This window comes from Oncorhynchus tshawytscha, linkage group LG09 (assembly GCF_018296145.1).
Source record: "Oncorhynchus tshawytscha isolate Ot180627B linkage group LG09, Otsh_v2.0, whole genome shotgun sequence".
Lineage (NCBI taxonomy): Eukaryota > Metazoa > Chordata > Actinopteri > Salmoniformes > Salmonidae > Oncorhynchus > Oncorhynchus tshawytscha.
In genome coordinates, this window is record NC_056437.1 from 51178296 (window position 1) to 51194921 (window position 16626).

The 16626-nt window shown below is 41.4% G+C and overlaps 1 protein-coding gene across 2 annotated transcripts in view; it reads left to right on the forward strand.

Moving 5' to 3' along the window:
• Positions 1–16626, forward strand: part of LOC112258097 (follistatin-related protein 4-like) — a 201948-nt gene that overhangs the window by 142007 nt on the left and 43315 nt on the right. For both annotated transcript variants that reach the window (XM_024432208.1, XM_024432209.1), the window contains exons 5-6: positions 261–451; positions 2918–3038. In XM_024432208.1, the coding sequence (XP_024287976.1) occupies positions 261–451; positions 2918–3038 (312 nt within the window). The remainder of the gene's footprint in view (positions 1–260; positions 452–2917; positions 3039–16626) is intronic.

The window sequence follows — 16626 nt, forward strand, 5'->3', positions numbered from 1 at the left end:
TCATGTGGATTGGAGGATTATACATAATTAATTGGACCCCCTGCGCGAAAACACATTATGCAAGCACACACATACGCACACTGCCACACGCACTCAAGCAAGCAAGAACCCATGCACGCACACACGCAAACAAAAACACACACATTTAATACACTCACTCTTACACACTTAACCATCCTCCAAAATCATTTAGTCCTGCAGCGGTAAGGTCATTATAACCTAATTGAGGTTAATTTAAAGTCTGTATTGTGTTGTTATAGGAGACACGTGCACCATGGCAGATTACAACAAGCTGAAGAGTATGCTGCTGGATATGCAGCCTAAAGGCCTGAATGGCAGGGACAGGAACATTAAGAGAGACATGGACCAGAAGAGAGCCCTGGTGGACACCATGTTTAAGTACCTGGACACGGACGGGGATGGCCGTCTGTGCAGCGACGAGCTGGAACAGGTGGGTACTTCTCTGGGGCGGGAATTGGATTAAGGTGGGCATCAGAGCCACACTAACTGGTGTTAATTGGATGCATCTCCATCCATGGGTGATCTACTTCTACTAGCCCTATGCCAGAAGGGGCTCGGGGTTGGGGTGTAGGGTTCAGTGGCGGTCAGTGCCGTTTAAGATGAGGAGGGGCCAACAAAAAGAATTGTTCATGAGCCATGGCCTTATTTCTATTGCAGCGTTTTGGATGACTCTTTCATATTCCATTCACCCAGATCAATGTAACAGCGATAGGTTTAGGCTACTACATGATACTCCCTATACCCATCATGAGGTTGCTACAACCTAGCCTATGAATGAAAGTTTACAACGTAGGTGCACACAGGTCGAGAGGCAAATTTGAGGTCACAGACAGTGACACATGGACAGACAGTGACATTCAATACCGCCTTGCACACTCTTGCCTACATCTAGCTGATATAGGGTGTAATCATTAGTCCAACGAGAGTTTCTATTGGACAAATTCAGGTATGTTTATCCCTGTTTTGTTCCATTTGCTTCCATTTAAAAAACCTTTTTCAACAGAATTCCTTGTTGCATCTATGCTCTCGTCCTCTCAGCTCTTCCATTCACTTGTGGACTTCAACGCGCAACACATCAGCTGTATGTGACCAGGCGAAAAAAAACCTTTCCAAGCCAAACCGCTACACACAGCCTACATCATGGGCACCATAGATAACATAGCTAATATAACTAACGTGTTAGTAAACCCGCTACAATCATGCAGTAAAGTTACAGTGTACAGTCAGTAAGCAGTTACAACAGCGGGCCCCGGTGACAATAAATTTGGAATACCAAAATATTACCTTGACTTGGAAGATTTCCGGTGTTGTGTTCGATAGTCATAGCCAGCTAGCTAACATAGCATCCCTCTGTTTGAGCTGGGTGTTTCAGTAGGTTAAACTAGCTAGTTGAATTTGCTAGCTAAGTGAAACTGAAAGTGAATGACAATCTTTGTTCAACAATGTTCAACAATTTTCTTTCTCTCTCTTTGAGTCAACTAATCACCATGTTTTATACACTGCAGTTCTAGCTAGCTGTAGCTTATGCTTTCAGTACTAGATCATTCTCTGATCCTTTGATTGGGTGGACAACATGTCAGTTCATGCTGGACGTCCTCCAGAAGTTGTCATAATTACTGTGTAAGTCTATGGAAGGGGTGAGAACCATGAGCCTCCTCGGTTTTGTATTGAAGTCAATGTACCCAGAGGAGGGCGGAAGCTAGTTGTCCTCCGGCTACACCGTTGTGCTTCCCTGTAGAGTGCTGTTGAGGCTACTGTAGACCTTCTTAGCAATATAGTGTGTTTTAATCATTTATTTGGTGACGTGATTATATTTAGGAAAACTTTTAAAATGTTTTACAATTCAAATGTTTATGAAATTTACTGAGGATGGTCCTCCCCTTCTTCCTCTTAGGAGCCTCCACTGGCAGGGCTTGAGCATAGTCTGAAGGTAGAGAGGCACAGTTCCTCATGTTGCTCCGTAGGCAAGCACCACGGTGTTGTTGTGGATGCAAGCTCCAAATGGAAGCCAGGGGAGTGTGCGGAGGAGTGGGGTGACATGCCAGAACTTGGGAATGTGTTGTTTCTGCATTAAAGCACTGTTTAGGTTTGTGATCTTTTTTTAGAAGGTAGATACTTCCAATTATTTAGTTGCAGTGTTGTGACAAATAGCTGTCATGTTTTATTAGCTTACAGAACAGGTTGCTAAATGACATAACTCTTTGTCTCATGAAACTAAAATAAAATACTTTGCCTACATCCAAATGGCACCCTGTTCGCTATACACTACTTTTAAATCTATACATGGAATAGAGTGTCATTTGGGACGGACAATTTGCACCTTTCTACTTTGAGGAGACAGGACCGATGTGAAATACATTATGAACTATTTCTCACATCTCAGCAGTTTAGAAGATTTGATTGAAGATCTGATCAAATCATGGTTGGCAATTATTAATGTTGACACGTAGCCAAGAAATCTTTAAAGAGACATTTACATTTTTTTAAGGGAGAAAAATCGATCCAAGATCAGAGAAATCAAAGAAATAGAAATAAGATGTCACTAAATGTCATGATCAGTTTTATATATATATATATATGTTAATTAAGCAGTATTTGACTAGCTCTACACATTGGTTCTCCTTCCCTCTATAGATGTACAGAATGGGGCCAGTCTCACCAGAAGCATAGTTTGCACCTGTACTTTTTCCAAGGGGAATTAAATATAGGATAGAACAAGGCTAAAATAAGGGTTAAGAGAAGATGTAAGACAGTTAAGTGAATGAAGGAAGACAGTTGTTATGCTGTACTTTATCTGACTTAGTCCTATGGTTTATATCCATAGAACTAGAATGTGAATCATAGAATGTAATACAGTCATTGTAATACAGTCTATGGTTTCCATCCTCCTGTCCAGATCTCTATGAAGGAGCACCTAGAAGACAGTCTGCTGGAGTGCACCATGCAGGACCTGCTCCGCTACGATGATTACAACAACGACGGACACCTCACTCTGCACGAGTTCTACACCGCTTTTCGTAAGTCCAGCTTGAAAATCCCCACCTCCCTCTCAGTCTCTCTCACTCTCCCTCTCTCCCTCCCTCCCTCTCTCAGCCCATCCCATCAGGATAAGACCGGATCAGACCAGATCAACCTGACTCAGGCTGCGCTGCAATCCAGTAATCCTGCAATCCTCTGCCCTGTTTGCCAGGCCAGGCATCATTATGGGCCTCTGAGCTGTGAGCCGTGGTTGAGAGCACCTGGTCATCAGGCCTAATAAAGAATAATCGCACAGCCAATATGGCAGACTGGATTTGGGCTGGAACGGAAGATGACAGAGCAACCCCTATCACTGAGGTTGCTTTACCTTTGAGAGGATATCTATACACCATACATTTCAGCCATTGTGATTAGAAACACAATATGCGACCTGAGCACCAAAATGCACAGCCCAGACCTATATTGCCAGTCCATCCAATTGGACAAAGCCGATAAATCAGGCCATTACCAGTAGGCGGCATGGCACCATTTTGAAGGCTTTCACAATCGGGGCAAAAACACAGGTCCATTAAGCCTCAACAGTCATTAACCATAGTAATGACAGGGTTTTAGTGGAATCATTGTTGTCATTATACAGTTACTTTCCTTTTAGCATCCAGATGGGCTGTGAGAATGGCTGGCGGTGGGTCTGTTTTGAGGAAGGTGTAAGGGGTTTAACAGGGAGGTGAAGGAGAGGGTTGGGACTAATAAAACATGTGATTGATCAGACATTGTTCAAGGTTAACTGTTGTGCTGCATAAGACTAAAACAAGGAGGGGGAATGTTTTATTAAGAGGAGGTTTATGGCTTATGTGCTATGGATGGATGTTCCTGAGATGAGTTGTTCTCCCTTGAGGGAAATTGAAGTTGAGATGCCAGGAAGCTCAGGTGTTTCTACACAACCTCCCCCTGTAGATGCCATGCTTGGTAGATACACTGGGCAGCAATACTCAATGTTTAGCCCCGTTCTGCAGATGCTGTTGCGTAGAGAGAGTGTTCTGTTCCATAGCAGGCAAACAAATTCCATTCCAAAGCTGGGAGTTCAGTTTGGCTCTAGACACCCCCCTTCAGGAAGTGATAGTATTTGCAGTGATCTACTTAGGTGTCTGACAGTAGCAGTTCAGCACAGCGTTGTTGTTTCCTTTTTCTCTCTCTCTCTCCAACATCTACTTGCTTGATCCTTTGCCCTGGTCTGTCAGGATGGCTTTGCTGTACAGGAGGTCTTAACTGTACAGCTGTAATCACAGTCCGAAAAAAAGATCTACTTGAATCTTTGCCTAATGAGTATTTAACGAAATGTTGGAAAGTAGTATTCATGACTAATGATGAAAAGTTTGGAGAGCTCAACTCAGTCAAAGGAAGAAGAGACCTCTCGTTCTTCACAAAGGAGAATAAGCAATGGCCGTTGAATAACGCACATCCCTGCCGCAGTGCCTACGGAGGTGCTGAGATAAAGGCATAATGACTCTAAGATGTGCTCTGTGTGTGCCCTACCCACTGGGCACAGATGTCAATTCAACGTCTATTCCACGTTGTTTCAGCGTAATTATGTTGACAAGACATGGAAACAACAGTGACTCAACCGGTGTGTTCCCAGTCGGTAGGGTGTAGTATTTATCTATTCCAGAGTGGTCAGGGGGGAAGAAGGGAAAGGAAGAAAGAGGGAAAGAAAGGGAGACAAGTGTAATTGGCTAGGAAAAGGGGTCCGTGTGTGTGCGTGCGTGCGTGGTGTGCGTGTGGTGGAATGTACTGAGGGGCAGGCTATGCGGTGGAGGGGCATGAATGACCGTGTTCAATAAAAAATACAAAAAAACACCCAATGTGAAGGTAGATCGTGCTAGAGAATGGCTGGTACACATGTGCTGTTATTAGAGTGAACTGATACATTAACCTCATGGACCACATGTGTTTTAGCCATTGAAGCAGATGCTTGTCCAGACTTGCAGATACGTACACACTGTGGTAGTACTCCCTTTAACATTGTAAACCTTTTCTACTGCAGGAGGGATGCATTGTGGTGCCCCAGGGGAGTGGAAAAGAGGCATCCATATGGGACGGAGTGAAGAGGATAAGGGAAGGGAGAGGAGAGGGGGAATGCTGGAGTTGGGGGCATTGTGCCCAGAGCTCCCTTCGCTGGGAGTCTATTTGTATTTCATGGCTGCCGTTAATAGTGGAATTATAAGGACATGGTGAGCTGAGCTGGCAGGCACAGTCAGCAGATCTGCTTAATTAATCAAGTGGCTGAAACTGAGTGTGGTGGCAGAGAGGGGGGAGAGAGTGGTCAGGGGGGAAGGAGGGGAGGAAGAAAGAGGGAAAGAAAGGGAGACAAGTGTAATTGGCTAGGAAAAGGGGTCGGTGTGTGAGCGTGCGTGGTGTGCGTGTGGTGGAAGGTACTGAGGGGCAGGCTTTGCGGTGGAGGGGCATGAATGACCGTGTTGGGTGTAGGTCAGGAAGAGCGGCACGCGCCAGTCCCCTGTCTGCCTGTGATGCTTATCCTCCACAGGTGGAGATTACACAGGCCATCAGAAGGGTATGCTTATCACAAGATCACCGCTTTTCAAGGGATGCAAATGACTACATTAGCAAAGGCATAGTCAATTAATCCCACTCATTGAAAGACAAAGCTTCTGTCCGTCACCGTAAAGCTGTCGAAGCACATTTTATGGTTTTCTGACTTTCCCAGTAAGTGAAAAACAGCCTAAATTTAGATCATAAGCTGACACTGTGGACAACCTCGATCATATCTGCATGTCATTGTCCAACAAGTAACCATGAAGTTGTAGCCTGCAGTGAGTGGTGAAATATCTGTAGTTAAGCACATAGTAGAGAGTGACTTAAGATAACTGTACTTAAGGTCTATTCCACCTGCCTCCCTCTCAGGTTGGCTCCTCTCTTCCAGCTCCTCTCTGTTCCACGTTGGTGTTTTTTTTTTTGAAGGCTCATTAGACGACGCCATGGCCTTCACGGCTAATTGCCAATACCGTATTTGTATGGTTTCCGGCACATTCATTGTGTCAGCTGTGTGCTGGGGTAATTACATTCTGTCAGCTTGCTGTGTTAGCCCTTAATAACCGTCTCTGTCCCTGAGTGTGACAGAAACAGAGGATGTCCTGTCATCACATCTCTTCCTCCACACATCCACCGTTTTACAGTTTCCCTCGGCAGCCCCTTAAATATGGCCAACGGTAAGACAGCGAACGGCAAGAAGCCAGAGGATTCCTCTGTTCTGCATAACGCAGTGAGACAAGCAAAGTGAGTCTCCATGGCAACTGTAGGTACCTCTGATCTTGGAATCATCTATTTTGTGAGACATTTAACAATGCCGCCATCTCCCTATAGAGAGGCGAGAAGAGAAGAGGAGGACAGTACAGAAAGAATGTGTCTACGCTCATTAAGTTGCCTGATACACTGAGCCTAAAATGCACAGGTACAATGTGTGTCTGGAAGACGAAGCAAAATATCTCCGTACCCAGAGACTTCAATAAGTATCAAATTTCAAATAAGAAATATGATCCAACATCTTCAACATTGAAGACACATGAAATACCAGAGGGTTTTTTCTTTGTACAGTAGAAACATCCAAGCATGTGTCAAATGCTATTGCAGAGCAGTATAATGCTAATAAAATCAATATCCCTGTTAGGCTGACAGAATCTTTATCCACTTGTTTACATAGACAGTGATATAAATCTATAAATGGGATGAAAAAGTAGTGCATTAGTGTTACAACAGTTGCCTGTCAGCCTGTAACCAATTAAAGGCAAATGTTGGAAACTCATTGTTTGCCAGCCAAAAGAATTGTGAAATATAACGACTTCCGCAGAGTTCACAGAAAGGATGTTTGTCTTTCTTTTCTTATACATGAGAACTTACTATTTAGTTGAAAGTCTTAATATTCTCCAATCCAAACTCCAATCCTTGAGTTTGAATAGAAGACTCTCTTAACCGGGGGAAATGTAATACAAGATGTGATAAAAGAACACTTGTAACTTAATGTAAGACTCTAATATTTCCTATCTCCATAATCATCAGTGAGTTGATCATTTAAAAGGTGAACATTTGCTGGAGAGCCGTTGTGCTACCAGTCATCTAATATCAATTTTAATTTTACACCTTTAATAGTTATTCTCTAATTTATCGGAGTCGTGTCCCAGGAATAGCACGGCCTGACCTCTAACCCCTGAACACCCAGATTCCACTACTCCTCCATCCTCCTCTCCAACAACGCCTCGTTGTTTTTCTACCATCACATTTTTGCTAGCAGTCCTCAGGCTCCGGCACACCGTTTTTCACACACTGAGGCCCCCCGGCTGTTAGCAGCACAGCACGGGGTCTTCTTTTATCTCTCCCTCCAACTCTCGCTCCAGCAAGGAAATAATTCATTATCATGCCTCCATTGATTGATTCATTTTGTGAGCTTCATTGCTCCCTCTGCAACTTTAAAACAAGTGTGTGTGTCCCCCAGCCCCCCCCCTCCCCTGGAGAAGAGAGTCTGTCCCAGAAAGAGTGTTCCTCTGATCAGCCCAAACTGTTGTGGAGAGCTGGGCCTCAAAGAAACATAACAACAGCTTAGAAAAAAACACCTTTTGAAAGAGTATGATAACAAAGACTACAACAAAGATGCAGTGTGTTCATCGTACTTATACTGCTTCACTGGGTTCGCTGTAAGGGCCCAATTCCGAACCGAGTTAAGCGGGTAATTGGATTGTAATTCCCTTTTTATGCACTTTTTTCCTCTAGGTGTATTCTACACTTGAATTTTTAAGGATGAGAATAGCATGCTATTCGTTTTAGGTGGAGATCAAATAAATGAAGGTGTGGCGGAGGTGTGTCTACAGAAACGCCGTATTCTGACCTTGACTTAATTCCCTAATTATTCCACCACCTTTATACGTGAGGGAACAATGAATAAGACCTAGCGATTCCAAGTGGAAAAAACATTACTTTATTTTTTCTGATAGAAATAACACCATTCTTCATGCACTGTACTTTACAACTTGATAAGAGCTATTGATAAGAGCTAGATAAATGAGTAATCCATTTGGAAGAGGGAATTATAAATATAAATTACACTTGTTTTACATACAGTTTAAGTTTTTCAACCACTCCACAAATTTCTTGTGAACAAACTATAGTTTTGTCAAGTCAGTTAGGACATCTACTTTGTGCATGACACAAGTAATTTCTCCAACAATTGTTTACAGACAGATTATTTCACTTATAATTCACTGTATCACAATTCCAGTGACAGTGCCTTTAAACAGCTTGGAAAATTCCCGAAAATTATGTCATGGCTTTAGAAGCTTCTGATAGGCTAACTGACATAATTTGAGTCAATTGGAGGTGTACCTGTGGATGTATTTCAAGGCCTACCTTCAAACTCAGTGCCTCTTTGCTTGACATCATGGGAAAATCAAAAAGAAATCAGCCAATACCTCAGAAAAAGAATTGTGGACCTCCACAAGTCAGGTTCATCCTTGGGAGAAATTTCCAAACGCCTGAAGGTACCACGTTCATCTGTACCAACAATAGTACCAAATATAAACACCATGGGACCACGCAGCTGTCATTACCGCTCAGGAAGGAGAGATGAAAGTACTTTGGTGCGAAAATTGCAAATCAATCCCAGAACAACAGCAAAGGACTTGTGAAGATGCTGGAGGAAACAGGTACAAAAGTATCTATATCCACAGTAAAATTAGTCCTATATCGACATAACCTGAAAGGCTGCTCAGCAAGGAGAAGCCACTGCTCCAAAATCGCCATAAAAAAAGCCAGCCTATGGTTTGCAACTGCACATGGGGACAAAGATGGTACTTTTTGGAGAATTGTCCTCTGGTCTGATGAAACAAAAATATAACTGTTTAGCCAGAATGACCATCGTTATGTTTGGAGGGAAAAGGGGGATGCTTGCAAGCCGAAGAACACCATCCCAACCATGAAAGCACGGGGGTGGCAGCATCATGGTCTGGGGGTGCTTTGCTGCGGGAGGGACTGTGGGCAGAGCTGAAAAAGCGTGTGTGAGCAAAGAGGCCTACAAACCTGACTCAGTTACACCAGCTCTGTCAGGAGGAATGGGCCAAAATTCACCCAATTTATTGTGGGAAGCTTGTGGAAGGTATCCCAAAACGTTTGACCCAAGTTAAACAATTTAAAGGCAATGCTACCAAATACCAATTGAGTATATGTAAACAACGCAGGAGTAGCTTGTAGCATCATACCTAAGAATACTCGCAACTGTAATCAGTGCCAAAGGTGCTTCAACAAAGTACTGAGTAAAGTAATGGCCATGTTGAAAGGAAACACTTTGAAGTTTGAGGAAATGTGAAATGAATGTAGGACAATATAACACAGTAGATCTGGTAAAAGATCATTTAAAAAAAACAATTTTTTTTATTTCTTTTGTACCATCATCTTTGAAATGCAAGAGAAAGGCCATAATGTATTATTTCAGCCCAGGTGCAAGCCCAGGATTCTGTAGAGGTTAAGACAAACGGAATTTCCTAAATTGGAATCGGAAAAGTTTTTGATGGCAAAAACACAGGCCTGTTATTTGATACTGCAATGAAGACTTGTTTTCATTAGGGAAAATCTCTTATGATAGAAAACCAATTCCACTGAGTGATTACACTTTTCTTATTCATACTAATACTCATCCATTTACAAGTCATGTCCAGTTACATTTTTATTTATTAGGATGCCCATCAGCCAACGCCAATGGTGACAGCTAGTTTTACAGGGGTCCGACACGTAACAAAAAATACATTCGAAATAAAATACTTTACAATTTACATACATGTAAAAACATTAACAGATAGATGCGCGCACACACACACACTATCAGTTACACATACATGGCAGTGCGTACACACAAAAAGTAGGTCACATGGCAGAGAGGCGTTGTGCCATGAGGTGTTGCTTTATTTGTTTTTTGAAACCAGGTTTTCTGTTCACTTTCACTATATAAGATGGAAGGAGTTCCATGCACTCATGGCTCTGTATAATACTGTACGTTTCCTTGAATTTGTACTGGACCTGGAGACTTTGAAAATACCCCTGGTGGCATGTCTGGTGGGGTAAGTGTGTATGTCAGTGCTGTGTGTAAGTTGACTATGCAAACTATTTGGAATTTCCAACATATTAATGTTTCTCATAAAAACATGTGTCGGAAGAGAGACTGGCATGCATAGTATTAATATTAGCCCTCTATTTACAATGAAGAGCAAGACATGCTGCTCTGTTCTGGGCCAGCTGCAGGTTAAGATAAAAATAGAGCCTGCAGGACTTTCTTTGTGGAATGTGGTATAGGTGTTTTTCATTTCTTTAGCGTGTCAATTCTTTGTTTGTTTTAGTCTGTTGATTTGTTATGAATTCCAATTTGTTTTGGCTAACGTTAGCAAGGTGGCTATCTGGCTAATGCTAATGTTAGCTAGGTGGCTAACGTTAGCTAGGCTAGGGTTTAGGGGGTTACGGTTAGGTTTAGCTAACATGCTAAGTAGTTGTAAAGTAGTAAGTAGTTGCAAAGTTGCTAATTAGCTAAAATTGTCCATGATTAGATTTGAACACACAACCTTTGGGTTACTAGACGTTTGCGTTATATACCTACCCACCTTGACTAACCACCCTCCATTTACATTTTCCTTGCGAAATCAAAATCAAATATAGTTTCTTATACTTCACACCAACAGTGGCAAGACTGTGTCAGAAAGGGCCAATCACTGAAATCATATTGGTGTTAAAGCAAATGATGAGTCTTTCTTTCTTCTGTCTTATGTAACTATACCATATGATATGTTACAAATTGCAATTTGTTGTGGCTAACGTTAACTAGATGGCTAACTTTAGCTAGGCTAGGGGATAGGGTTAGGGGTTAATGTTAGGGTTAAGGTTAGGGTTAGCTAACATGTTAAGTAGTTGTAAAGTAGCTAAAAAGTACTAAGTGGTTGCAAAGCTGCTAATTAGCTAAAATGCTAACGTTCTCCGTGATGAGACTCAAACATGTAAGGGGAGGGAGACTGGTTAAAAAAAAAAAGATTTTTAAGCCTGGAGACAATTGAGACATGGATTGTGTATGTGTGCCATTCAGAGGCTGAATGTGCAAGACAAAATATGTAAATTTTGAACGAGGTATGTGATTATTATCATTTGACCTTGCTGGTCATCTATGAACGTTTGAACATCTTGGCCATGTACTGTTATAATCTCCACCTGGCACAGCCAGAAAATGACTGGCCACCCCTCAGAGCCAGGTTCCTCTTTAGGTTTCTTCCTAGGTTCCTGCCTTTCTAGGGAGTTTTTCCTAGCCACCGTGCTTCTACATCTGCATTGCTTGCTGTTTGGGGTTTTAGGCTGGGTTTCTGTATAGCACTATGTGACATCGGCTGATGTAAAAATGGCTTTATAAATACATTTGATTGATTGATTGAAACCTTTGGGTTGCTAGACGTTTTTGTTATACACCTCCCCATCCACCCCGACCAGCCTCCTTCCTTTCATTTTTGCCTTACTTAACCTTCCGTCTTAAATAACCATACGAAACATAACATATCATACTCATTTGAGTGCATATTATGTTACGTCTAGTCTAGGAGCCCAGGATGCACAATCTAGCAGCTTCGGGAAGAGATTCTCTGGTGGTTAGCTCAGCTGCAGCAGAAGCAGGACCTGCTATCAAACTTCACCAACCTATCTGCATCCCAGGCGAATCGCATCTCGTTCTCGATGAGTCGGGCGGCATTGATCTGTTCCTCCACTGGACAGATGATAAGCTTAACATCGCTGCCTTTGGGAGACTGGTCACTAGCCGTCTGGCAGTCTGGCAGGCCTCCATCTATCCCGGAAGATCCGATCCAGCTATCAAACAAACTCTGCAGAGAAACCTCACTGCCTGGTGTCCTTGGCTGAGCATGAGGAGCTGAACAGACAAACGCATTACACCTGGCTCATATCATTATAGATAGATAGATAGATAGATAGATAGATACAGATAGGCTCATATCATTATAGATATAGATAGATAGATAGATAGATAGATAGATAGATAGATAGATAGATAGATAGATAGATAGATAGATAGATAGATAGATAGATAGATAGATAGATAGATAGATAGATAGATAGATAGATAGATAGATAGATAGATAGATAGATAGATAGATAGATAGATAGATAGATAGATAGATAGATAGATAGATGGATAGATGGATAGATGGATGGATGGATGGATGGATGGATGGATGGATGGATGGATGGTCCAATGGGATTTTGCTGCTGGTAGCAATTTAACAGGATGGAGGTAATAGAACAAAAGATGGTTTCTGCTGCCATTAGCCAGCATCTTACACAGCTTGTCCTATCCACATGTACATAGGCCTACTGTAGCTCTCTCTCTCCCAGCTGCATGTTGTTGAGTTTCCCAGGTCTACAGAGCTAAACAGTGTATCGATCAGCCTCAGACCTGCACAACGCACCGGTAATCTGCTGGAAACAACACTGATCTGTCAATGCCTGCGTCCCAAATGGCATCCTGTTCCCTTATAGTGCAGTACTTTTGACTAGAGCCCTATGGGTCCTGGTCAATAGTAGTACATTATATATAGGAAATAGGGTGCCATTTGGGCCTCAGCCTCCGTTCTGGAGGGAACCATAATGAAAAGAGAGCAGAATGTTAACCTGATGTTGCTTCCTGTTTACAGACTGTAGACTCTTTGTAGCGCATTGGTACTCGCTCTGCGTATAAGATGCAGGTGGAAAAAGAGAAAGAAAATGTCTGGGTGGATTCTCCAGAGAATTGGCTTTCTCTAACTCAGCTGAAATCCTCAGGCCTCCAGAGACAATGTCAGTATATCCCTGCTTGGCTAAGAGACTACCAGCAACATAGTTTTGCCTTGAGGAAATCATGCATTTAGCTTGCTCAATGGCAGAGCTCAAAGAGACAAGCTTTCCAATGCTGTGTGGTTCATCAAGGCAGTCCTGCAGAACTCCCAATGTTTAAACATAGCCCATGTTGTAATGTTGTCCTTACCTCTATGTGAACTGTGGAAACAGCAAGACAGTGTACTGATTTTTATTTGAGATAAAGTGGTAATGTTGGTATCTCTATACTGTACAATCAGGTATTAGTTTTTTTTTTTGTAGGAATTAATTCCACATTTTCAAGTCAAAATAATATAATTTTTCAAATAAGAGGAATATTAAGAATGTTTAAGTCAGATATTAGCATACACCAGCAGACAGAACCAATGTAATAACGTGGCAGGCTTGTGACTTCTAGACCTTTTCTCTAGTGATTTCCTTCTGTGGGAGTCAAGACTCCAAGGAGAGATCCCAAAGCAATTAATCAACTTAATCAACTCATCAGTATCTTTCTAGAAACCTTTGACTATCTTTCTTTCCCATCGTGACAGAATGTTGCTCTTTGCTCTCATGGCTTGGTTAATTACTAAAGCTATTATTTCATGTCACACAGTTGCAGTACGTGACAATTGTTCTCTAATTGAGCTTCTTTGCACTGTACCACAATGCTCTGAAAAGGAGAACCATCCCACTAGGGACAAACTGGTTGAATGAACTTTTTTAAACATAATTTGTCAATGTAGTGTGACGTGGAATCTATGTGGAAAATACATTGGATTTGAAAATAGTTTGCATATAAACTATTGTTTTGAGGATGAAATTTCAACCACAGGATGATGTCATCATGGTAATCAAATTTCAACATAGACAAACGTTGTATAAAATAGAGTTGAATTTGTACATTTAAAACAACGTCAGATCTTCAATGTTATATCAACTATCAGAAAAAGTAACAATAGCCTGGGCAGCACCTCCTACTGGAGAATTGATTCATGTACACGTTGGTCTCCCATTCAGGGTTTTAATCAAGCCCCGTGTAATTAACAGCTATTGTTTCAATTCAATCCAGAATTAAACTAAAAATAGACAATACAATAGTCCAAGCTCTGGTTGATTTCAAATGTAATAATAATTAGTGATATTGAATTGTGTTTGGTTGTCCACACAACCAAATATCAACATTTAAAAGAGACTTACACTGAGTGTACAAAACACTTGGAAAACCTTCCTAATATTGATTTGCACCCCCTTTGCCTTCAGAATAGCCTCAATTCGTGGACATGGACACCTACAAGGTGTCGAAAGCATTCCACAGGGATGCTGGCCCATGTTGACCCCAATGCTTCCCACAGTTGTGTCAAGTTGGCTGGATGTCCTTTGGGTGGTGGACCAAAGGACATCCACACGGGAAACTGTTAAGTGTGAAAAACCCAGCAGCTTTGCAGTTCTTGACACACTCAAACTGGTGCGCCTGGCACCTACTACCATACCACTTTCAAATACACTTTGGTTTTACACTTGCCTTGCCCACCAATACAGAGAGAAAACATGAGAAGAGAAAGAGATGTATCACATCACTTTATATGACAAAATAAATACAAATACATGTTACCGAAATACAAACAACGTTTCGGTAACACTTCATCTTAAGGGGTCCTACATGTGTAATTACAATATAACAAGTCACTCTACCTACAACATGTAACTGGTGGAAATTGCAGTCTGTAGCAAAAATTATTGTTTCCATGCTTGTTACAAGTAGGCAAGTTTCCACAAAATTCACAAACGTAGTGTTTTGTTTCTTCTCAGCTGCATCCAATTCAGTAATAACTACCACAAGGTTGTAATCTCTTGTAGACAGATGTGCTGGAGATCCCAGATTACAATGGTTGGATGCTTAATAGGCTCTAATTAGCTACCCTCAATTACCTCCATTCAATGTTGTTGCTAGCACTTGTCCCCTAAAAAGTGTACCATCTGGGTTAACTTGGTTGAGTTTACAAAAACAGATCAGGTCAACAGATATAGGTCAACCTCGCTGACTGGGGTCAATCATACAGATGTCATCCCAGTTTATAATATAATATATGATATATTATATATAAACAAAATACTTGCCCACTTACCCATTATGACAACCTGAACCTCTTTGCCATCCAAGTGAGAGGATAAACCCACTGAAAAAGTGTGTGCGAGCAAGGAGGCCTTACAAACCTGACTCAGTTACACCAGCTCTGTCAGGAGGAATGGGCCAAAATTGACCCAACCTATTGTGGGAAGCTTGTGGAAGGCTACCCGAAACGTTTGACCCAAGTAAAACATTTTAAAGGCAATGCTACCAAATACTAATTGAGTGTATGTAAACTTCTGACCCACTGGGAATGTGATGGAAAAAATAAAAGCTGAAATAAAATCATTCTCTCCAGGATTATTCTGACATTTCACATTCTTAAAATAAAGTGGTGATCCTAACTGACTAACTAATTTTTACTAGGATTAAATGTCAGGAATTGTAAAAAACTTTAAATGTATTTGGCTAAGGTGTATGTAAACTTCCGACTTCAACCTTAAGTGGTGACTCAAACCTGTAGCCTAAAGTATGGTTAATAGCCTAGATAGCTTATTGAGATGGTCTTTTTTTCCACTTTAAGCAATGGAAATTGACAACTGTCTCTGTCTCCATCTGTTTCTTTCTTACAAGCATTTCCCATCCTGGTGTCGGTGACCTTGTGAGAATCTGTGGTAGAAAAGAAGAATGTATGAAAATGTAGCATAGACACTGTATATTACCCTAGCTAGCTAGCTAACGTTAACATGCTGGGTGTGTCTCACGTAATACCCTTGAGTACGGATACCCTGAGAAGGTTAAGAGAACATACAACCATCGAGCCCAGCTAATGTTAGCTAGCTATTTAGCTAGTGAATAGCTAGCTAGATACCTATGCTAAATCATCCAGCAGAATTCATGTATCCAAAAATGCAAATAAATTGCATGGAAAACATACTTTTGCTCTCCAGTGTTGATGTTTTTGACCTACAACACTGTTTTTTCATAGCAATCTTTCATGTTTGGACTTGCACACTGACCTTCCTCATGTTAAAGCGTTCTTTGCGCGCTTTCACATGATATCGATGTGAACATCTGGGCACGTTTGCGGTCACCATTATTTCTAGGGTTTTGCGCAGATGGGCAGAGCTTGACATGATGCCTTAATTCCTGCGATAAATAAATAATTTCACCAATGCAGCCCAGCCAAAAGTGAGAATGTTCCTCAACGGTGAAACACTTGCAAGATTTACATGATGGAATAAGAGTTTGTCTTATGACCATTTTAAGTGCATTTATAAACCATTATTCAACCAAGCTTAATAATAGGCTTACAATTTGGCAATCACAAATGACTATCATAATTTTAAACGTTAGTTGTATATTAATGTGTTTACAAATGTTTAATTGATGATTAAAATAATGAACTCATTGTAATTGACTCAATGCACAGTGAAATGGTTTAACATTTTAAAGTATTTTTTTTATGTAAACTGTTTGTGAACCCGTTTTTGCTATCGGGCCTGGGCATCATACTCCAGAGCTTTTTATTGCAGAAGTGATCGGTTTTCAATTGGCTAACACTTATCACGTGGTTTGTGCAGGCTGAAATATGGTGTGTTAGGATGTTATCGGAAACTTTAACATTTGTAACAAGCATGGTAACTAGCGTTCGTTGTTAACAC